Source organism: Schistocerca gregaria, unplaced genomic scaffold, assembly GCF_023897955.1.
Source record: "Schistocerca gregaria isolate iqSchGreg1 unplaced genomic scaffold, iqSchGreg1.2 ptg000461l, whole genome shotgun sequence".
Classification (NCBI taxonomy): Eukaryota; Metazoa; Arthropoda; class Insecta; order Orthoptera; family Acrididae; genus Schistocerca; species Schistocerca gregaria.
In genome coordinates, this window is record NW_026061879.1 from 43,642 (window position 1) to 68,822 (window position 25,181).

The 25,181-nt window shown below is 40.2% G+C and overlaps 1 protein-coding gene across 1 annotated transcript in view; it reads right to left on the reverse strand.

Annotated features, from left to right (window-relative positions):
* The window catches only part of LOC126313022 (Fanconi anemia group I protein-like), a 219,071-nt gene that overhangs the window by 36,357 nt on the left and 157,533 nt on the right, over positions 1 to 25,181 (reverse strand). Inside the window, exons 16-17 of the mRNA XM_049992250.1 lie at positions 21,120 to 21,290; positions 3,452 to 3,611 (exon numbers count right to left, since the gene is read on the reverse strand). Of these exons, the coding sequence (XP_049848207.1) occupies positions 3,452 to 3,611; positions 21,120 to 21,290 (331 nt within the window). The remainder of the gene's footprint in view (positions 1 to 3,451; positions 3,612 to 21,119; positions 21,291 to 25,181) is intronic.

Sequence of the window (25,181 nt, forward strand, 5' to 3'; positions counted from 1 at the left end):
GGCTGATCAGTGTATTACTGGAAGCAAACCTATGATAAATATTACATCCACATGAGTACTAACCTTGGTACAGTATTCAGAATCAAATGGAATCTCACTTGCAAGCGTTTCAAAAGTGAAACCAGTAATTCAACAATCTTTTCATGTTGTTCTTGCTCATCAGTATTCACTATTTCCTTCAACGTTTCTTGAAGTTTTTCGATAACTGCATACAAACTGTTTACCCAAGCCCCTCACTTTTTGATACATTACCTGTAATGTAACAATATTAATAGATCCATCTGAAGAACCATACTCCCTTCATAGCCATTTCTATCTTGCAATGTCATAATTAATATTTACATAATTTCTAATCCTAGACACTTATAATAGAAGAAAGATAAAGGAATATGAATTTATAGAATGAGATGTACAATGGAGGCAAAATAGCCAGTGTACCTTGGGCCAATAGTGTTTGAAAAACACAAAGCCACTTTTCTTCCCTTAATTCCCATTTAAGTGTCCTGAGCATGTCTGTCAGCCTTCATATAGGCTACACAGACATGTTACGATCATAACTACATGCCTCTTCCATGATGTCCACCTGGTAAAGACGCAACACTTTAATAGTAATCTAATACTGCACTACCTTAGAATACCAGCAATCCATGTCTTCCATTTCCTTTTGCCACAATTGATTTATTGTGTTTTCAACATTTCACATGAATTTGTAGTGTAGCGCCACAGTACGTAAGTGACCCAGAATGAAATTTTCACTCTGCAGCAGTGTGTGCACTGATACGAAACTTCCTGGCAGATTAAACTGTGTGCTGGACCGGAGACTCAAACTAGCAGTTAGTGCTCTACCAACTAAGATACCCAAGCACGACTCACGACTAGTCCTCACAGCTTCAATTCTGCCAGTACCTCGTCTCCTACCTTCCGAATTTCACAGAAGTTTGTGGCGTGTCTCATAGTTTAAGTTATGTGTGTCACTTCATTTCAACCTTTCTTTCTTCCACTCCCCCCCCCCCCCCCCCCCCAAAAAAAAGAAAGAAATCATGTGTATTAAGGATGAGTGTTTGGTAGCTTCTATTCCTTCTTAATAGGCTTCAGCAATTTCATTCTCCTTGTCATAAAAGTTACACTTCCAACATTTAACAAGAATGGGAATTACTAGATGGAATATTCTGTAAAATAAAGTCAAGCACTCATCTATAGCTGACTGATGTGCGGCACATAGAAACATGCAACAAAAAGCAGTATTCACATTAGCTTTTGAACTCTTGCTCTCTCTCACACACGCGAGACAGATGTTCGCAACCACACAGACACCCACAAATGCACACACCTGGAACTTCAGCGAGACTGTTGTTGATTATCAGTAGCAGCTAGGCAGATGGAGGTCGGAAAGAGGTAGGGAAGATGCGAGAGGTTGCAATGGAATAGCAGAGTAGAGTGAGGCAGGTCTTTTGACAAACGACTCTGGGTGCACAAAAAGATGAAAGGAGTTCAGGGAGTCGAACATGTAGAAGGTAGAGAGGGCGAAAGGGAGACAGGAAGACAGGGAGAGGGCGGAGAGGGAGGGGAGGAAAGGACAGAAAGGTGGTGGTGTTGGTGGTGGTGGGGAGGGAGACAGGGAGGAAAGAGAGAAAGAGAGAGGGGCAGACAAGGGGGAGAGAGGGGAAAGAGAGGGACGGAAAGATAGCAATAGGAAGAGGGTGAGGATGAACAGGTTTAATTAATTGCAATGGCATTTCTCAAAGAAAATATTTAGATATATCCATAACAATGTAGGATCGTATTTACAATACTTGTCAGGCAATACAGCAGACACTGCTACTTACCACATAATTACAAGAACTTTTAAATCCTCAACTCTAGATATTCAGATAATTTGTAAAGAGAGTGGCAACTGCCAATTGTTTTTAATGATCTTTTGATTTTGTAGGCAATCCTAATTTCATGCTTTATGTTCAATAACTCTCTCTGCCCTAGTCACCGATGTAAATTTCACAAGAAAATTATTTTAGAGTCTTGTCTTGTGACCCTGTATGTCACTTTTCAGCTGAAATGGATTTTTATTGTCAGTACCAAAAGTCATTAAGGAGTAAACTGGGAAGTGACTAAGAATTACAGGATGCTTAAAAAGGCTTCTAAATGGTGTAGAGTTATCTACTTTACACAGCACTTTTGATACTCACTTCTTATGAATATACAATTTATTCAACTTAAATATATTGCCCAAGAAAATAAATCGACAAGATAACTGGGAGTGAAACTGTCCAAACTAAAGCAACACTCTTGGCTTTAGGAAAACAGAATGAGAGCTGTTTCTAAGGGTAAAAACATGCTGAACTAAGCTTCTTGATTAGTTTGTGTATATGTTGACTCCATTTGAACTGGACGTCAAGGAATCAAACAATGGAAAATCCAGGATGCAATGTAACGATATAAGCTTTTTTCACAAAATAAACGATAAAAATAGACGATAAATAAGTGTGTACGCGCGCACCCCCCCCCCCCCCCCCCCCCAACACACACACACACAACCCCCCACACACACCCCGCCCCATGTAGGATTTACACCCGTGTCTAGGACACACAAAGTTATTCAACATAAAGCATGAAATTAGGAATGCCTACAAAATCAAAAGATCATTAAAAACATTTGGCAGTTGCCACTCATTACAAATTATCTGAATATCTAGAGTTGAGGATTTAAAGTTCTTTTTATTATGTGGTAAGTAGCAATGTCTGTTGTATTGCCTGACAAGTATTGTAAATACGACCCTACATTTTATGGATGTATCTAAATATTTTCTTTGAGAAATACCACTGTAATCCAGTAAATATTAAATTTCCAATTGCAGATAAACAGCAGCTACCTAGTGTAGCTGAGAAGGCACCAGTTTTTTCCTCAAAACTGCTACTTCCTTTCTAATTTGCTTGATTAAATTTAGCTAGCATTAGCATTAAAAGGATTATGCAACATTGTGATAATCCACTGTTAATACAGCATAGAGATTCTATCACTTGCTTGCCTTGTTAAAGTACACCTTTATGTTGACTTATTTCGCATCCACAAGAGTTCTCCTTCTTCACGAGATCTACAGAATGTGCTGGATAAATGAAACAATGATTGGTGGACTATTTTCATAGAGGCAGGGCAGGAAATAGAGCTTGTCAACACAGAAGACTAATCAATGGCAAGTTAACAAATATTCACACAAAGACATGTAAAATAGCCGCACCTTTTGTTATCCATGCAAGAGAGAATAATGGAACAACTGTTTCAAAGGCTTTTCCAGTACAATTTATCAGCCAATTCCAAAGCAATTTAAAGACTGTTCATATTTTCTACAAAATGTTTCCAACGCAGCAATTTTTCTGTATCTATTATAATAATTCAGCTTCAAATTTATTATATATAAATCTATGTTTATTTTTTTAATTTAAGTAAATCCTGTACATACTTACTTATTTCCTCCAAGAAATGTGGTATATAGCTCTTATAGTATACTGTGATAAGGGAGACAATTTCAGAAAAACATTCAGCTGAGATGTTACATGTCAAATTGTCAAAATCATTAAATGTGATTATTTGGCTGATGCAGTTTTCATACAATACCCTGTAAAAGAGATAACTGAAGAAACTTCATTCTGATATGACAATTATTCTTACAATGAATACTTCACAGCATATGTAATTTTATATTAACAGAAATAGTTATTACCTGAGTGACTGGACTAATCCTGTTATTGAGAGCAGGAATGCTAAACTATAAAAGAGGCATTACCATAATCAGATTTAAACAGGAACTCAAAATAAATTCTGCTATAGACCTTCTCATGCAGTAAGTGCAATTAATTCAAAATTTGTTCTCCAATGGAGTTGGGAAAGCTGGCAGAAAATAGCAGCTCTTCTATTTGTTATAATGCGAGTGAAATCTTTCATTTTGAGAAGACAGAAGGAGCAATCTGTTTAATTTGCTAAAAACATTCAAAAATCAAAATCACATAAACATTTCTTTAAAACAATCGGTTTTGACAAGTTACAATGCGCTTTTTTTTTTTGCTTTTTTTTTTTATCTATATGACAACTTGGCATGAGGTCCAACTTAAAATGAACACATTTCATAACAAAAATAATTTTTCAGGCATTAAAATGACAGCAAAGTCTGTTGAAACAGTATGTTTTAAATAAAGATGTCTTTTTAGTGATCTTGATATTTTAATGATTTTACCATTTTATAATGTAGTGAATGAAATATTCAAGTCATATACAGGGTATGCCGATAATGTCTTCCATACATATAGTATTTGTAACTTGTCAGTGCAGACATGAGTAGTAGTAATTGTTGTTGTTGTTGTTGTTGTTGTTGCTGTGGTCTTCAGTCCTGAGACTGGTTTGATGCAGTTCTCCGTGCTACTCTGTCCTGTGCAAGTTTCTTCATCTCCCAGTACTTACTGCAACCTACATCCTTCTGAATCTGCTTAGTGTATTCATCTCTTGGTCTCCCTCTACGATTTTTACCCTCCACGCTGCCCTCCAATGCTAAATTTGTGATCCCTTGATGCCTCAGCAATACAGATAGCCGTACCGTAGGTGCAACCACAACGGAGGAGTATCTGGTGAGAGGCCAGACAAACGTGTGGTTCCTGAAGAGGGGCAGCAGCCTTTTCAGTAGTTGCAGGGGCAACAGTCTCGATGATTGACTGATCTGGCTTTGTAACACTAACCAAAACGGCCTTGCTGTGCTGGTACTGCGAACGGCTGAAAGCAAGCAGAAACTACGGCCATAATTTATCCCGAGGGCATGCAGCTTTACTGTATGGTTAAATGATGATGGCGTCCTCTTGGGTAAAATATTCTGGAGGTAAAATAGTCCCCCATTTGGATCTCTGGGCAGGGACTACTAAAGAGGAGGTCATTATCAGGAAAAAGAAAACGGATCGGAGCGTGGAATGTCATGTCCCTGAATCGGGCAGGTACGTTAGAAAATTTAAAAAGGGAAATGGATAGGTTAAAGTTAGATATAGTGGGAATTAGTGAAGTTCAGTGGCAGGAGGAACAAGACTTCTGGTCAGGTGAATACAGGGTTATAAATACAAAATCAAATAGGGGTAATGCAGGAGTAGGTTTAATAATGAATAAAAAAAATAGGAGCGCAGGTAAGCTACTACAAACAGCATAGTGAATGCATTATTGTGGCCAAGATAGACACGAAGCCCACGCCTACTACATTAGTACAAGTTTATATGCCAACTACCTCTGCAGATGATGAAGAAATTAATGAAATGTATGATGAGATAAAAGAAATTCCTCAGGTAGTGAAGAGGGACTAAAATTTAAGTCATGGGTGACTGGAATTCGAGAGTAGGAAAAGGGAGAGAAGGAAACATAGTAGGTGCATATGGATTGGGGCTAAGAAATGAAAGAGGAAGCCACCTGGTAGAGTTTTGCACAGAGCATAACTTAATCATAGCTAACACTTGGTTCAAGAATAATGAAAGAAGGTTGTATACATGGCAAAGTCCTGGAGATACTAAAAGGTATCAGATAGGTTATATAATGGTAAGACAGAGATTTAGGAAACAGATTTTAAATTGTAAGACATTTCCAGGAGCAGATGTGGACTCTGACCACAATCTATTGGTTATGACCTGTAGGTTAAAACTGAAGAAACTGCAAAAAGGTGGGAATTTAAGGAGATGGGACCTGGATAAACTGACTAAACCAGTGGTGGTACAGAGTTTCAGGGAGAGCATAAGGAAACAATTGCCAGGAATGGGGAAAGAAGTACAGTAGAAGAAGAATGAGTAGCTCTGAGGCATGAAGAGGATCAAGTAGGTAAAAAGATGAGGGCAGCATCAAACCAGTCTCAGGACTGAAGACCGCAACAACACCACCACCACCACCACCACCACCACCACCACCACCACCAACAACAACAACAACAATGATGCCTCAAAGCATGTCCTACCCACTGGTCCCTTCTTCTTGTCAAGTTGTGCCACAAACTCCTCTTCTCCCCAATTCTATTCAATACCTCCTCATTAGTTATGTGATCTACCCATCTAATCTTCACCATTCTTCTGTAGCACCACATTTTGTAAGCTTCTATTCTCTTCTCGTCCAAACATGAGTATTTCTTAGGAAACTGAAATGCAATGTAATGACACTACCCTCTCAAATCACTCTGCTTCTGATATACCTGTCACACAATTAACAGGGGGGGGGGGGGGGGGGGGGGAAGCTAAATACATGAAACACATACAGACTTCTTTATTCGCATTTTTAATGCACTCTTTAGGTTTTTATCCTGGCTCACATGAAGAAAGTTTATCACTGTGCTCAGAGATTTAATTGCTTTTAATGGAATAAACTGACATGACAGTGTTCACTGATTTGCTAGTACAGACAGGGCCATGAAACATTTATTTACATACAGAAATGACTTAGAATATTTTGTTAGTGCAAAAGTGAGATCACCGTGTCAGAAAAGTTTTCCTTAAAAACCTACATGCTAAAATTTACATAGAATTTAGAAGTACTTTTCATATTGTTGCCCATTATCTTTCACAACAAACAGATCTTGTAAGGCCCTTCTGCTTAGTTGGTTAAACTAATGAAGGAGAAACTGCTGAAAAGAATTCCCCTACTAAATAGCACACGAAATTGGGCAAGAATGTGACTCTTGTTTGAATAAACACGGCTCACACTAAGTCTGAAGGCAGATCGCACACAGTTACATTAAGCCTTACTAAACTTGTTTATTGCTCAGACAGATTGCAAAATTTAAGAAATGCTTTTATTAAAAATGTGATGAGGATTATTTAAATGAAACATTATCTACCTACCTACCTACCTATCTATCCCTCGAGTCCTTATACCTGTGGCAATCCGGGGTCTGCCTTGTTACTGTTGATTTGGCAGTGTTAGTTGCAGAGGGTGGCCAGATGCCCTTCCTGCCACCACCCTGAACCCCTGGGATGGAATTAGTGTACCCCATCTGTCTGTGTCTAGTGAAGTCAGAGAATAGTGTGAACATGTTTAAAATATTTGTGATACGTGTAACTGAGGCAGAACATGGGGAACAGTCTGGTATTCACCTACAGAGATGTGGAAAACAATCTAAAAACTACATTCAGGCTTGCCAGCACATTCGATCCGGGGCCGGCACACCTACCCGAGTCCAGGAAGCAGCGTGTTAGTGCTCTCAGCTACCCCAGCGGGTCTTAAATGAAACATAATCTCAAATTTAATAACATATACTGTTTATTTGGTAAACAACAGGAATGAATCAATGGTGGCCATCAACAATTTACCAATACGGATAAGAATCACACTCTAAATTCCAGAATTGAATTGGTGTGCAGTAAACTTTGAAATTATGGAACACATGCATAACCTTTAAACTCAATTCATGTGATATACAATGATCTAATACACCTTTATTTTAAGAGAAGTAAACATAATGAAATGCTGCAGAATAAAGACGAGTCCTGCATCATATCTCCCAATTAAAGACCTTAAAATATTCCAAGTCCAAATAACTATAAAACTGCCAAACAGTTGTCCAAAGTTCGAACTGGAAACTTGTGTGAGATTTTCTATTGCCAAACCAAACAGGCAAAAATACATCTGTCAATTGAAACTGTGTGCCTTTGAACTGCTCATCACTTGTGCTTCTCACAAATCAACCATCACTGGTGTTCATCCAGGACTGACCAAAGGCTTCAAAGGCTTAGATAGCAGTGCAGCCCACAAATTCTCTCCAATGGCTCACAAATACATAAAATTGAATAAAAACATGTTTTGTTTCTTAAATTTAAATGGTGTACTAATACACACATCAAAAAAAGTTTTGCATCACATAGGTTCCGAGAGTTCCAGAACCTGTACATAAAATTGGAATAGAGATCAACGTGAACATCATTTCCACCTGTTTTAGTGCTCATGAAAACAACACATTACAGGTTGTACCACCACACAGTGAGACCTTCAGAGGTGGTGGTCTAGATTGCTGTACACACTGGTACCTCCAATACCCAGTAGCATGTCCTCTTCATTGATGCATGCCTGTAGTTGTTGTGGAATACTATCCCCAAGTTCATCAAGGCACTGTTGGTCTAAGTTGTCCCACTTCTCCCTCAGAGAGGTTGGTGGGTCACGTCGTCCATAAACAGCCCTTTTCAATCAATCCCAGGCATGTTTGATAGGGTTCATGTCTGGAGAACACACTGGCCACTCTAGTCGAGCGATGCCATTATCCTGGTAGAGGTCATTCACAAGATGTGCACGATAGAGGCACGAATTGTTATCCTTCAAGACGAATATCTTGCCAATATGCTGCCTATGTGATTGCACTCTTGATTGGAGGATGGCTTTCATATATCATACAGCGCCGTTACGGTGCCTTTCATGACCACCAGTGGCGAACGTCAGCCCCACATAATGACACCCAAAAACAGCAGGGAACCTCCACCTTGCTGCACTCGCTGGACAGTATGTCTACGGCATTCAGCCTGACCAGGTTGCCTCCAAACACGTCCCTGATGATTGTCTGGTTGAAGGCACATGCGACACCCATCGTTGAAGAGAACGTGATGCCAATCCTGAGAGTTATATTCAGCATGTTGTTGGGTCCACCTGTACCGTGCTGCATGGTGTTGTGTTTGCAAACATGGATCCTGCCATGGACGTCTACATGGAAGTTGCGCATCATGCATCCTACTGCGCACAGTTTGAGTCGTAACATGACATACTGTGCCTGTACAAAAGCATTATTCAACATGGTGGCGTGGCTGTCAAGGTAGTGGTCATCCACTGTAGTAGTAGCCCTTGGGCAGCCTGAGCAAGACATGTCATCGACAGTTCCTGTCTCTCTGTACCTCCTCCATGTCCAAACAACATCGCTCAGGTTTCTCCTAGATGCCTGGACACTTCCGTTGTAGAGAGCCCTTCCTGGCACAAAGCAACAATGCGGACGCAATCAAACCGCAGTATTGACCGTCTAGGCATGGTTGAACTACAGACAACACAAGCCATGTACCTCCCATCCTGGTGGAATGACTGGAACTGATTGACTGTCGGACCCCCTCTGTCTAATAGGTGCTGCTCATGCATGGTTTTTGCATCTTTGGGTGGGTTTAGTGGCATCTCTGAACAGTCAAAAGGACTGTCTCTGTGATACAATATCCACAGTCAACGTCTGTCTTCAGGAGTTCTGGGAACCGGCGTGATGCAAAACGTTTTTTGATGTGTGTATTAAGAAATACAAGTGAGTTCACCGGCTGTGAGGCTATATACAAGGTGTGTGAGAAAAGTAATGTGACTGACAACACTGTGAGTCATCTGGCAACACTGTTTTGTTCTACTTGTGTAAATGGCCGTGTTCATCCCTTCCAGATGCTGTGTCGAGTTTCATCTCTGTACAGCCATCATGGGACTTAAGAGCCCCGTCAGCGAACTTGTGGTTTTGGCACAGTTGACTTTAGAGCAATGTTACAACATCAAGTTTTGTTTTAAACTTGGGGAATCCATGAACGTGACTTTTGAAAAGTTGAAATATGCCCAAGGAAAACATTTCATAACAAGTGCAAAAGTTTTTCACTGGAAAGAATCATTTTTGGAAGACCAAGAACACGTTGAAAATGAACTCTGCTCAGGGAGATCTCAAAATTCACAAACAATAGAAAATGTTGAATGTGCGGATGCTCTCGTAAAACTGTTCCCGAGGACACACTACCAACCAAGATGTCCCTAAAAGGCTCAGGAAAAGGGCAAATCAAGAGAGACTCGACATTGCAGATAAATGAATGCTGCATCATGACAACAACTGATGTCACACAGCCGCTTCCATTAAGGAACTTTTTTATCTCAAAATTAATTCCTGTTATTCCATAGCCCCCTTATTCATCTGATATTAGTCCTAGTGACTTCTTTTCTTTTCTTGGTATTGAAAAATGTCTTTAAAGGATGTCATTTTGGGACTCTGGAGAACATTAAAAAAAGTGACAAACATATTAAATGCCCTACCAGTTCTAGCCTTTCAACAGTGCTACCAAGACTGGGAAAAACAACTGTCATTGTATAGTTGCTGAAGGATACTATTTTGAAGTGAACAATATTGCTGCTATCAATCACTGTTTAGGTTTTGTTCGTAGTCACACATGTTTGTGGACAGTTATGCTTTAAATGTATTTGTGTGATTTCAGGAATCATGAACATAGTCCAGGTTCTACAATTTTGGTCATATTAGCAAATTCAAAGGTACAATGAACTCATCTCAATGGTAGGAAAATATTTTTTAATGTAGGTTGTCAGGAATATTTTGTAGTCAATACTCTGCAGTTTGCAAACAAAAATTAACAGAAGTTCTAGCGAGGCGGCTCCAGTAAATCCTATCCTGCTCCAACCACCTGAACTTTCTGTGACCCCACGCTGGTACATCTGCCAAAACTTGTCACCCTATCACAAATTTCCATAGCCTTGAACTCTCTCTTTCTGGTCAATTTACCAGGTCCTTTTCTGTCAACCAGTGACTGACAAGTGGCCAAATGTGTGTAAGCTCATAACCTGATATCTCTGAATATGTTCAAACTGAAACTGTTATCAGTGGCCATGAGGAAGTTTTAGCAACAATGACTGCCTAAGTACGAACGTCAAATAAAAGAGCTACAAAGATTTCTATGTTCAGTAAACTAGATAAAGAAGCAGTAGTGTCAAAGAGAAGCTGAAACAAATTTAACTCTCGGCAGGAACATGCAGAGGAACAGTGTTCAATTTTGAAGAACTGGCCAAGCACTGAATATATATGTGTACCTAATAGAACAGTTCGTGATGGGCTCTCCATCGTGTCACGTCTCTGTTAAGAAACTTCTAAAGAAACAGTGGCTATTGTGCAATAGCTGTAAAATCATTCATCGGTTACAGACAGAGCAATGCTAAATAAAATGTATTTGTCTACCAAAAGTGAAATCCGTGAAACCTTCAATGCCTATCACAGCAGAGCCTTATAGAAAGACCTGTCAAAAAACCCAGAGAAATTCTTGTTAAATGTGAAGGCTGTCAACAGAACCAGAGTTAAGTATCGATGCAATTCTGGATGAAACAAGAACTGAAACTGAGGACAGCAAACCAAAGAAATGCTCAACTGTTTTCTGATGATCCTTGAAATGGGAAAATTCAGGAGTACTGTCCCAGTTTAATTCTCTTCTACTGCAAAGATAAATGATCTAAATATTAGTGTCGGCATTGATGAGAACAAGTTCACACTGTTAAACTTTAATAAGGTCCCAGTGCCACAGTCTCCCTGCACAGGAAGTGTGTAATGTGTTTCACAATTACAATTATTGATTGTTCATTGATAAAGTCTTATTCTTACATCTACAAGGCCAACAAAAAGCTGCATACATTCATCTGTGAATCCACTGACTGTTCTAACAAACTCAAATACAGCAGAAAGAGTAATGCTAAGCACATAAACAAAGGTGGAGAGAGGGAAAACTTTTAAAATTATGGCTTTAATTATCATAACAGCAGAGTTACCTAAATCAGCAGAAGTTGTTATAAGAAACAGAATACTAAATACATTCTGAAGTCTCCACATCATGTTTAGAGACTCGAGCTCTAGTTGCACAGCATTATGAACGTTGTAATGCCTGATGATCACAGAGACGTCTGTAGATCGTTTCTTGATCCAAAGGTTTCCCTTCAAGACTGTACGTGATACTTACACAAAAATGTAGTACCCATGGTAACAAAGAAGGAGACTAATGTTATTGTAAAAACGTATGCACTGAGAACCCTGGGTCAACATCGCTAAACATCTATATTGAAACCCAACTTCAGCTCACTGATAAGCCTTCTTTAGATCTAAAACACATAAAATTAAGCAGGTGAACAACAACAAGATACATTTAATAACTTAACTTCCTTTGTATGATACATAGCCAATATAAAATTATTATTTTGTAAAGTGTGTATGGGCTGTCAGACATAACATTCTCAAAATCTATTGAGCAAAATGGCTCTTATTAAAGAGAAGGATCTTGTGGGCAAGTACATATTGGATAATGCATTACATCATGACATAATAAAAGCACAAAAACATATATCTGGTATGTGGCATCAAACTACATGGTCCAATCACATTAATGTGACCACCAAGTACATTATGTTTGATGTCAGCATGGAATAACCTCTTGCACCTGCCAAGTGGCAACACTAGCACTTGAGAGTACATGCAGTGTGTCGGGAGATGTGGAAGTAAGTGCAGTTGTCATCATAATGCGGAAATGGAGCATTTTATCTGACGTCCAAAAGATAGTCGTTATCATTGCCTTTAGGGCCAAGGGTATTTCCAAAATGGTGAAGACTGTAAACTGTTTGTGTGCCACCACACTTAATGTATACCATGCATGCAACTGTGGTGCACCACAAGCCATATATGACAGTTGTGGAAAAGTGTATGAGTGAATAGATGTGCTACCATTGAGAAACTGACCACCCCGATGAACCTGGGGCTACCAATAGTGTCTCCTCAATGACTGTTCAGGAAACATCGCTCCGTATGGGCCTTCACAGCAGACACCTGGTTCATGTACCCATGCTGACTACTGTTCATCAGTGATGAAAGCAGTAAGTGACGACAGTTGGCTTTTCAGATTAATCATGTTTCATTCTCCATCAGACAGATGGCCATTGGCGTGAACAGTGCGAAATACCTGAAAGCAAATACACTACAACAATCGTCGGGAGGATCTGAGATAGAGGAGGGAGCATTATGGTCTAGAAAACGTTTCCATGACCTTTCTTGGGTGATCTTGTCATTCTGGAAGTCACAATAGATCAACACATATATGGTATCTATCCTTGGGGATTGCTTCCAGCGTTACCACCCTTACATGAAGTTTGTTTTTCCTCTGCATGATTGCATGATGGCATCTACCAGCAAGACAAGGCAATGTATCACATACTTCACTTTGTACATGCGTGGTTTGAAAAGCACCAGGATGAGTTTAATTTACTCCACTGGCCACCAACCTCCCCCTCCCCCTTCCACATTTAAACCCAATTGAGAATCTGTGAGATCACGTCATTGAGCTGTTCGTGCCATGGACCGTCAACTGCACTTGCTGGTGCCTTCCAAAACCTCACTGACCCTCTTCCTCCATGTGGCTGACAGCAGTAATAGTTACATAGTCCACATGTGGATGTAAACAAAATGTATCACTCGCAATGTTAGCTACAGGAGCAAGGAAGTACTATACTACATCTGCAAGAGAACTGGCCAATATGCTGCATCGTGTCTACACGCAAGCAGTAATTGCCAAATGCAACTACCAACAACCTTTTTTATTTTTTTTTTAATGAAGTTGTGACCCTACAATAAGAAAAAAAGTGGCAATATAACAAGAATTTCCACTAGATTTACATTTTAAAGATGCAATGAACTACGTTCGATTTCGTTGAATCTGTAGTAAAAATTAACCAAACATTACCAATTCATTAAGTAACACAAAATCACGAAATACTGAATGAGAAGGAAAAATAATGTAAAGTCACAACTGATCAGTAGAATATCTTTTGGATACAGATAACTATGAGTAACACCAATAATGAAAAAAATCTCTTATCTATAATATTGAATATTAAAGCAAAGTAATACTTTAACCCAACGTCTATGTGCCAAATATCAACAGCATTAAATGTGGCTATGATTATAAATTAGTAAATAAATGGATAGACTTAAAGTAGGTGAAAATGGACCATTAGATGCTACATTATAGCGGATTAAAAAAATCAAAATTCATTAACATACTTACTGCACCTTATGCCTACGTATTTTCTATAAAATACAGCACCAACTATAATCAATAAGTTATATTTTGAAACTTCCTGACATATTAACACTGTGTACCAGACCGGGGCCCAAACTCGAGACCTTGGCCTTTCACGGGCAAGTGCTCTACCAACAGAGCTATCGTAGCATGACTCGTGCATGACCTGTCCTCACAACTTTACTTCTGCCAGTACCTTATCCCCTACCTTCCAAACTTCACACAAGCTCGCCTGCGAACCTTGCAAAATTATCACACCTGGAAGAAAGGCTATTCTGGAGATTTGGCTTAGTCACAGCCTGGGGATTGTTTCCAGAATGAATTTTCACTCTATAGTGGAGTGTGCACTGATCTGAAGCTTCCTGGAAGAATAAAGCTGTGTGCCAGACCGAGTTGCATGCAAAAGGCAAAGGTCTTGAGTTTGGGTATCGGTCTGGCACACAGTTTTAATCTGCCAGGAAGTTTCATATCAGTGCACACTTCGTTGCTAGTGAAAATTCATTCTGGAAATCAAAATTCATTAATATACTTACTGCACCTTATGCGTAAGTACTTTCTATAAAATACAGCACCAACTATAATCAATAAGCTATATTTTGTAATACATGTTCATGAAGTCAATTGTATCTGAAGACCAAGATCCATAAGACATCGAAAGGAATTATGTTCAGTTTTGCTAAATCTGTAAAATGTATACAAACCAACTTAAGGTCTGGATGTTACATACATAATGACATGTTGAGTAAGGTAACTCAAAGTTTTAGTGTTTCCAGTAAGAATCGACTTCCTGACATTTAAATTTCCACTCAATGTTAACAAATTTCTCTTCTTCAGAAGCGCTTTCCTTGCCATTGCCAGTCTACATTTTATATCCTCTCTACTTCGACCATCGTCAGTTATTTTGCTCCCCAATTAGCAAAACTCCTTTACTACTTTAAGTGCCTCATTTCCTAATCTAATTCCCTCAGCAACACCTGACTTAATTCGACTACATTCCATTGTCCTCGTTTTGCTTTTGTTGATGCTCATCTTATATACTCCTTTCAAGACACTGCCCATTCTGTTCAACTGCTCTTCCAAGTCCTTTACTGTCTCTGACAGAATCACAATACTATTTTATACTATAGATTTGGTGAAATTGAACATAGTTTCTTGCATCCTATAAAATGTAAATCTTGTATAAATTTCCATTATATTGTCATTCTTTGCCTTATTATAAAGTCACAACATTATAAAACTAGATGGTTGGTAGTTCCATCTGGCAATTAGTGTTTTCATGTAGTCATGATGCTACATATCAGCCAGTTCTCCGACAGTCATAGTAGAGTTTCACCTTATTTTTGTTACTCACATTTTGTTTTTTCAACACAAGCACTATGTAACTGTTGCTGCTGTCAATCATTTTGTATTAACACAGAAATGTGGCGATATGAATCCTGGATCGATATGTGATAAATGGCCAGTCATAAAAACAACAACTTTTTACCTTAGGTAAGACAATAACACGGCCAACGGATTTGCCACAGGGGTAACACCTGTTTCCGTCAGATCACTGAAGTTAAGCATTGTTGGACTGGGCTAGCACTTGGATGAGCAACCATCCAGTATGCCGTGCACCGTTGGCAAGTAGGATGCACCACCACCACCTCCACCACCACCTCCTAGAGAGAAGGTTTGCGGGAACGCCTCTCATATCTTGCACACCGTTGGAGATATGGAAATGAAATTTTGCCAAATTATATCACGCAAAGAGGAGAGTACTTCGCCGTATGGTTAAAATATGGATCTTCATCTATTGCAACATAGCAGAAGCTATAGTTTTTTTTTTTTATTTACCGACTATGTAATTGCTGAAGACTTATCAATAGCCAATGAAAACATATGAGTGTGGGATGTAAATGATATTGTGATATATATGATAAATCAGGGTAAACTTGTGAAAAATACGCTGTGGTAAATTACAGTCTTTCTGGACCAGACGACGACTATTTGCACTCACTTGAAAAAATCTGCACCCATACTGTGTATAATATTAAATTCCTCTCCCTTCAGTATCCTAAATAAAATATTGATCCTAAATAAAATAATGTTTCATTTTGCAGATTTACATTTGCAAGTTTACTACAAGTTTGTATACAAAATGGATATAAAAATTGTATTGCTCAACAGTTTGAGAATGGTTTCATTTAATTTCTTGTTAATACACTGCCTGTTCATGTAGTAGCTGTTTACAGAGCTCCCTCAGGAAGGCTGAGTACATTCCCCAAGCAATCACTTTTAACTAGCCTGTTCTCAGAAATAAAAATAATCATGCTTTGTTATTGTAATGTAAATGTTCTTTCCTGTAAAAATATGGCAGATTTTGAGCATGCAATGAGCCGAGTGTGGTTGTTGACTTTCTCATAAGAGTTGCTAAGAATTATACAAGCCTGATTGACAATACTCTGCACATAAAAAAAATTAGCAACATAGTTTAAGTGAAAATTTATGTCTTCCTGGCCATGATAGTCAGCTGTTCAAAATGCATGCTGTAAGCCCTGCAAACAACAGTAGTTTTATCAATGGGACCTCTATATAAGTCAACAGTGAAAATCTGCAAACCTCCAGCAGACATTTGCAGCAGTTGGAATGGGACAATGTATCAAGCTAAAAACATCAATAATAAATGTAACCTATTTCTAGATTAATTTATTCCATTGTATGAAGCTGTATTTCCTACAAGAATTCCATTAAGTGTCTAACTAAGCGACCGAAGGAGACAGTAAATCACCAAGGGACTCGAGCTATCCTGTAAAACAAATGGAATTCTGTATACGATACAAAGAATTCTATTAAACTTCAGGACAAGGGACACTGCAATTCACATTTGCACTTTAGTAACTCCAGGGATAGATAAGAAACATCTGCTGGTGACTACAGCAAGTTTAATTCTTTGTAGTATGTAGACAAATTACTGTAACATGAGAGTTGTAGTCCTCAACATGCTTTCAATAATTTAATTATTAATAGTTTATGTTACAAAATCCAGGGCACAATTTTAAAAGGCAGCAAGCCTTTCTATATTCCATGGAATTACACAGAATGATTGATTTGTTGTACACATGTGATATATTGTATTTCATGAAAAATTACACAGTTGCAAAACATGTCAGACGCATATAAGTTTACCAGTCTTACTGTCTATAAAATTTAATAATTGTGACTAAATATGACTTATGTTGCTGACAAATGTAGTAACTCAGACAGAGTAATAGAGCAACAAACATTTACTGGAATGTGAATCTTCAAGTTTTCGCGGCGCAAAGACTGCTCCATTAAGTTTCAGGAATGCAGCCGCATGAATTCTGCTTCTTCTTCTAATATTTCGGCTGTATACCTTTCAGCCATCTTCAGAGAGAGCCATACGACTGTCAGTTGTTCTTCTATCCAAACACGAAAATTGTGCTATATCAAGACCTTCATTCAGTGTTACCTGCAATGACACAGTTTTAAAATGTGCTGGCATAAATAATGTAGTAGTTGCTTATTCCACTCACAGTCAGTCATACGGCTCTCTCTGAAGCTGGCTGAAAGGTATACAGCCGAAATATTAGAAGAAGAAGCAGAATTCATGCGGCTGCATTCCCGAAACTTAATGGACCATTTACTGGAATGTTTGCACCATAATATAAAGGTGTCACTTGGATGATGGACTACCGAAGGACATTCAACAAAGTGAAAACGTAGCTAGTCATTGGAAAGTAATAAGTAATGGTAATACTGAATATGACGAGATATCAGAGCAACCTCACATTAGATATCAGAGCAATCTCACATTACAGCTGCATACCTAATCCGCAACTGAAACATCTCTTCTATATCGTTACTGCACAGCTATGCAACATTTGCTTAAAACCCTGCCATAAGGTAGAAGCAGGCCAGTTTTCTTGTAATGAACAAAATAAATCAGAGGAAATAATTCTGGGATTAACTAAAGATTTAAAACATAAACCAAAAATGTAATGATTTTACACTGATTTCAAATTAAACTGAATGGTGTATGATACAACATCCTGGACATTCAAATAAAATGCAACAACAAAATATTCCTTAATGTCTGCACAAATACTCTCCATGTAAATAGGTGGGGAGAACTTTACCTTGATTACTATGTAAACGCCACCTTGAGAAAAGAAACTGTAGCACTCTCACTTTATTCCTGCTGCATAAATCTTAGAATTAACTGTTTCAATTAAACTGAGTGTATGAAACACCTAATCTGTATTTTAATGCTGTCAAGGGACTGACTCAAAGTGATTTTCTGTAACACATGATTCTACAGTTACTAGCAGAAACTACTTTCACTTTGCATTCTAATAGAAGAGCGTCTCTTAAAACTGAGAGAGTGACAAACTTTACACTAATATGACAGTTCAAGAACAAACTTTTCACTTGGTTCCAAAGTGTGTGCTGTTATGAATGTTTCTAGTAGATTAAACCCATGTGCCCTCCATGTCTGGCACACAGCGTCATACTGCCAATGGGTTTTATAAGTAGAGTTAAAAAAAAAAAAAAAAAAAAAAAACGATGAGATTAGTAACAAATTAAGGGTCACTGTCTGGATGAGATGCAAATTTGGGAATGGAGGCCAACTACTGTGTCCAATATTAAGCTATTCCAAACTGTGAGTGGAATAAGCAACTACTACATTATTTATGCCAGCACATTTTAAAACTGTGTCATTGCAGGTAACACTGAATGAAGGTCTTGATATAGCACAATTTTCGTGTTTGGATAGAAGAACAACTGCAAAGCAAATGCATGCCAAACACAAAATAAAGTTGTACAGATGTCAACGTAAATGACACACCTAAACAAGACAGTCATGACCATCCAACTGGAAGTATGTTAAGAAGATATCAACTAAACATTCCGTAGCAAGCTGTGCTGTATGAACTAAAATGATACTTGACATATCAATTAACCAAATGGAACAATTAAGATACCAGACAGATTAAGTAACTGGATGTATTATTAACATGAATATCGTTATATGAGGCGGCTCAAAAGATACAGGACACCACTGAAATCTGGTTGTGATGACACCTATTCTGCAGCATAACCTGAAGTGTAGGTTAGGTTGAAAGATGATTATTTGGTTGTGAGTTGGCAAAGCCAATGATTATGAACGCCTAATAATGGGAAAAACTAACACACCGAAAAACAACATAGATAATCTTCATACAGAGACATCGCTTTTTAAATAAGAAAACAGCAGTTTCAACATTCGTTAGCACTCATGCTAACTAATGCGAGAAAGAAAACCAACACCCACTCACAAATAGAGAATAAAACGTATCGGTAACGTGTAACAAAACACAAATTGCAGAGAAATTTTAACACAAATAAAATTTAACAAGAGCCACAAATTTATATTTCGTTTTCAAAATCAAAATTAAGCCACTTGAAAAGGAATACTATTTACTGTGAACTTTTGTTCACAATTTTAGTCAAATGCATCGAAAATTTAAGGTATTCCACTAGAAAAAAAAGTACTAGGTAGATAGTTTTTCCATACCTTCGTGTGCTGAGTGGGGTGGAAATTGTCCAGATGAATTGCTGAAAGCCATTTCCAACACAGATTCAAATCTTTTGGAAAGGAAAACAACATTATTTTCGGTCCAGTTCTGTGATTCCCATGTCACCTTGGTACACAACATTTGTAAATCATGTTCACAGTAGATTCACTAGAAGTGACCACAATAATCGCTAGTTTTAAGCACAAATGTAGCACTAGAATCCAACAAACATGTAGATACACAACTGCTTCGAAACACAAAGTGGTGGCCCGCTTGGAGTGACGTCATGAACTGCTACGAATTTTGTCCCGAGGCCTTGTCTCTAGGTGGTGGTGGATGCTCTCAACCTTTGTGAGGCAAACTGAGGAGCTGCTTGATCGAGAAGCAGTGGCTCTGGTCTCATAAACTGACATACGGCCAAGAGAGCAGTGTGCTGACCACATGCCCCTCCACAGTGCTGAGACCCCATGCCCCTCCATATCCAGTGACGCCTGTGGGCTGAGGATGACACAGCGGCTGGTCAGTACCGTTGGGCCTTCTTGACTGTTCGGACAGAGTTTAGTTTAGGTTTTAAGATAATGGTCTGATACTACTGCCCTCATATACTTTTGTTTGTTTCATTTTCTTCATGGCCTAATAAATTTTCCAATGTATATTTGTCCATATCATCCTCCAGTTTAATAAGAACGACTCAGCTCAATAGATTATGACACTGAATAATGCCTGGTGGCTGATACACCAAAACAAAATTACAATTTCATATTGGTATGTATCATACAATAGAACTTTAATTATTAAATGTATATTGTTATTAGACACCTTTTATAGGCAATTTTCTGTATTTTAGATCTTAGGATAGCTGCTTAATGAGCTGAAACTAGTTACTGGTGAAGATATTTGTGCGATCTTGATCTAGGATTTTCAATCCATACATTTTAAATTACAGATCATTTGTTTCTCCCACATGTGTGGGCAGTTTCTCATCCGGGAATATATGAAGTGAGTGAAATGCACGACTGACAAATATGTGAGTGAAATCGTTTGAACAGGATAGGGTAAAAATGCATCTTCATAAGCTTTTAGCATAAATTAAAATAATACTGTATGTTTGCAGCATGCTTATGCGGTTTTGTATAATTTGAAATGTTTGATAGTATCTGTGATAAAACAATACCACAACTACATACATAATGACAATATGCAAACGAAAGTTATGTCACAATTTTTGAGCAATGAGATTATGTTCAGAACTAACATGTTCCTAAAACAAAAAGTGATTAACATCACAATAATTTGTCCTAATCTATTTATCTTTGCATATACACAAACAAAATACACAAAGCTACAGGAAAAGCATAAAGATTAAATATCTCTCCTGAAGTGTATCTTGTCACAGTTTACAAAATATGTAGTTTCAAATTAACCTATTAATGTAGTTTGTAATGTTTGGTACTGTGCATTGTGAATGAGGTCACAATACCATCATGAATTTAATTTATTTCACTTAGCAAAGCTGTGGAAGAGGATGTTTACAACAGAGATACACAATTTAGATTCAGACTGTAACTATTTGTGGGTGACCTCCACTAAAGATTTCACAAATCTGATCCACATTAAATGTATAACAAAGTAACAAATTATCACATTTATGTTCTCAATTTAGTAAATTGTTATAAAACCACTAAAGAGCCAAAATATACAAGGATGTATCTATATGTTAAAACTACAAACCTTGCTAATGTAGTACAGTGTCTGTACAGGTCTATGTTTACATGCATATTTTCTGCTTTCAATTGTTTTGCTTGTTGAATCAGCTGCAGAGAAGTTGTCATCGCATATTGATAAAATTCCCTGCGGTTCTTCAGTGATTCCACTGCCTCAACAGATGCAGAACCAAGTGACCTACAAATGATAAAAGTAACAATTATGATAATCACTGAACACTACTGGTATGTTTCCAGAGGCACACAATTAATCAATCCTGCCAAGAAAACATAGGAAGTGAAAAGCCACTGAACATATCTACTGCATTAATTTCATCACTTTCACATGTCATTTTCTTCTATAAATCTTCTGTCAATGGTGTTGACAACAGCATATATGTAATGAGAAAGCAGTTAATAGTTTGAAACTCCATACACTGCTTGCCATGTTATAGCGATTATGATTTCCATTTAAGTATAACTCAAATAGAAGTATAATGAAGTGAATGTGAAGTCAGTGGCAAGAACGCATTACTGAAACAAGTTCAACAAGATCCAAACTTAAAGAAACACTGAGCGAGGTGGCGCAGTGGTTAGCACACAGGACTCGCATTCGGGAGGACGACGCTTCAATCCCGTCTCCGGCCATCCTGATTTAGGTTTTCCGTAATTTCCCTAAATCACTACATGCAAATGCCGGGATGGTTCCTTTGAAAGGGCACGGCCGATTTCCTTCCCCATCCTTCCCTCACCCGAGCTTGTGCTCCGTCTCTAATGACCTCGTTGTCGACGGGACGTTAAACGCTAATATCCTCCTCCTCCTCAAAGAAACAGTAAATTATGGAAATTGCTAAAACAGAATTTTTTATTATTATTAGTGCTTCTTTTGTACTGTGTAATCATTACTACCTCACAAATGAGTTTACAACAATTTAACAGGTCACTAGAGCTCAACATCTCATGACCTTAAGTTTCCTTGTCACAGATGCAAGGCTAATGAAAAGGAGAGGGGGACGGGAAGAGGGGTAGGGGAGGGGGGTAGGGGGGAGGAGGAGGAGGAGGAGGAGGAGGAGGAGAAGGAGGAAGAGGGGGAGGAGGAAGAGGAGGAGGAGGAGGAGAAGGAGGAAGAGGGGGAGGAGGAAGAGGGGGAGGAGGAAGAGGGGGAAGGGGAGGGGGAGGGGAAGGAGGAGGAGGAGGGGGAGGGGAAAGGGAGGGGGCAGGAGGAAGAGGAGAGGGAAGGGGAGGGGGAAAGGGGGAGAGGAGGGGGAAATGGGAGGGGGAAGGGGGAGGGGGAGGAGCAGGAAGAGGAAGAAGAGGATGGGGAGGAGTGGGAGGGGGATGAGGAGGAGGGGGATGGGGATGAGGTGTGGAGGGGATGAGTGGGGAAGGGGGTGAGAGTGAGGGGATGAGTGTGAGGAGGGGAGGAGGAAGGGCAGGGGAGGAGGGGGCGGGAGGGGAGGAGAGGAGGGGTGGAAGGGAAGGTGAGGAGGGGAGGGGGGAGGGGAGGAGGGGGAGGAGAGGTGTAGTGGGAGGAAGTGGAGGGGGAGGGGGAGGAGGAGGGGGTAGGGGAAGGAGGAGGAGAGGAGGGCGAGGAGGGGGAGTGGGAGTGCAGGGAGGAATGTGAGGGGAGGGAGGAAGGGGAGGAGAGGGGAGGGGAGGGAGGAAGGAAGGGGAGGTGAGGGGAGGGAGGAAGGAAGGGGAGGGGAGGGGAGGGAGGGGAGAGAGGAAGAGGAGGGGAGGGGAGGGTAGGGAGGGGAGAGAGGAAGGGGAGGGGAGGGGAGGGAGGAAGGGGAGGGAGGGAGGGGGAAGGGGAGGGAGGGAGGGGGAAGGGGAGGGGAGGTAGTGGAGGATGGGGGAGGAGGAGGGGTAAGGAGGAGGAGGGGTAAGGAGGAGGAGGGGTAAGGAGGAGGAGGGGAAGGGGGAGGAGGGGAAGGGGGATGAGGAGGGGGAGGGAGGGGAGGAGAGGAGGTGGAGGAGGGGGAGGAGAGGAGGTGGAGGAGGAGGAGGAGAGGAGGTGGAGGAGGAGGAGGAAGGGAGGGGAGGAGGGGTGGAAGGGAAGGGGAGGAGGGAGAGGGTAGCAGGGGGAAGAGGGGGAGAGGGAGGAGGGGGAAGAAGGGAGTGGGAGGAGGTGGAGGGGAGGGGGAGGAGTGGGAGGGGAGGGAGGAAGGGGAGGGGGTAGGGGAGGAGGGTGGAGGAGGAGGGGGTAGGGGAGGAGGGGGGTAGGGGAGGAAGAGGGTAGGGGAGGAAGAGGGGTAGGGGAGGAGGGGTGTAGGGTGTGGGGAGGTGGAGGGAAGGGGGAGTGGGAGGGGGCAGGGAGGAGGACGGGAGAAAGAGAGGGAGAGGGAGGGAAAGAGGGGTAGAGGGGGACAGGGGGAGTGTGGAGGGCAGAAATGGGGAGAGAGTGAAAAGGGGGAGAGTGGTTGGTAGAGGGGGTAGAGATGAGGGTGGTACAGATGGGCGAGAGTGGGGCATGGGCGAGAGTAGGGCAGGGGTGAGAGTGGGGCAGGGGTGAGAGTGGAGAGAGGAGGGGGGGGGGGGGGATCGGGCTGAGGCAAGGTGAGAGCTCCAATAACAGAAACAAGTAATGTCAGAAACTGGCAGCTCTAAGAATAAAATGCCAGGGAGTGTGACAGCCACAACAAAATGTAATGTATTATTACTGTTCACGTGAAATAGATGAACAAGTACAGCCTGTGGCACTTCAAAGTTTCAATTAGTAGAAGCCAAAGTATCTGTTTAGTCTCTCTCTCTCTCTCTCTCTCTCTCTGTGTGTGTGTGTATGTGTGTGTGTGTGTGTGTGTGTGTGTGTGTGTGTGTGTGTGTGTGTGTGTTTTCAGTAAATTTACACAACAGCTTACAGGAAGAAAATGAAAAGAACAACTTTTGATGTTTTTTATGTGCGGTGATATGCAAGAAGAGATATATGTGAATAAACATGACCAATTAAATTATATTAAAAATAGTTTGTAAGCTGAAGAGAAGTTTATATGGTCCAAAATAAGTGCTTAGAATTGGAATGAGAAATTTTCAAACTTTCAATGACACTGCATTTGTAAATACTGACAATGATGATCCTTGTACATAATACGAGTACAATGAAGTCAGAAGCACCATTATACCATAGTTTGTTAATTATGGGTGGTCCAAATGTTTTTCGTTGAATGAGAATGCAATTGATGTGTGATGTTTCTGCTGTGTTTGGAGGCAGTACATGGTTGACCTTGGCTGTTATATGGGGTAATCATGCTGACACAGTGGCCTTTAAGCTTTCCCTGATGCTAACATCTTGGCTTGAAAGACATGGAGTATAGCCAAGAGAACAGCTGTGCTCCGGGTGTTCACTGAATGTTTGCTTGCAACGTCCAATTGTGTTAACGTACCGCTGCAATGCCTGTGCGAAGTGTCTCTTGTCACCGTTGGCAGCGCAGTGTTCCTGTGTACAAGTCATTGAGAGCAATAGAGATTGACTTGGCTGGCCAATTCAATAAGCAGCAAGCTCTGTTTTACCACACCCCACAGAATGTTTCATCCAGAACATATCATATGCCTCAGAGAATGACACAATCTTCACACTAGTGTGAGGAGCAGTCTCAACACTATGCCTGATGTCATCTTAAATTGTACAGTTACGATTACAGTTGAAACTGTTATCTGCACCCCCATGATCTTTTCCACTATCCTTTCCCAAACAGCATGAATCATATGAGACACCACTGAAATATGCACCTCGCAATCAGTTCTGAACCAGTTACGACATTTGATGGCAACTATTCAACAATATGATCTTCCTGACCTTCATACAACTTTTCTTACTACACTTCGCTTGCACTTTATGCCCTGTACTGTCTACGGTGTCATTGAGTATCTAGAGTGGCACAAGTAGTTTCCACCACTGCAGAGATATTGCACAGCAAAGTGGTAGAACAAGCCACCAATGAGATGCTAGGAAGAAGCCATGCCTCCAGTAGTCACCACCACATCTCTGTCCTGAAATAGTGTTCACAGAGGCGAGGAGAGCAGTTTTGTTCAAGGTCAGACCCTTTCCACTTCGAGGAAGCTCCTGTCAGAGTAATGTCATCGTGCTGCCTGT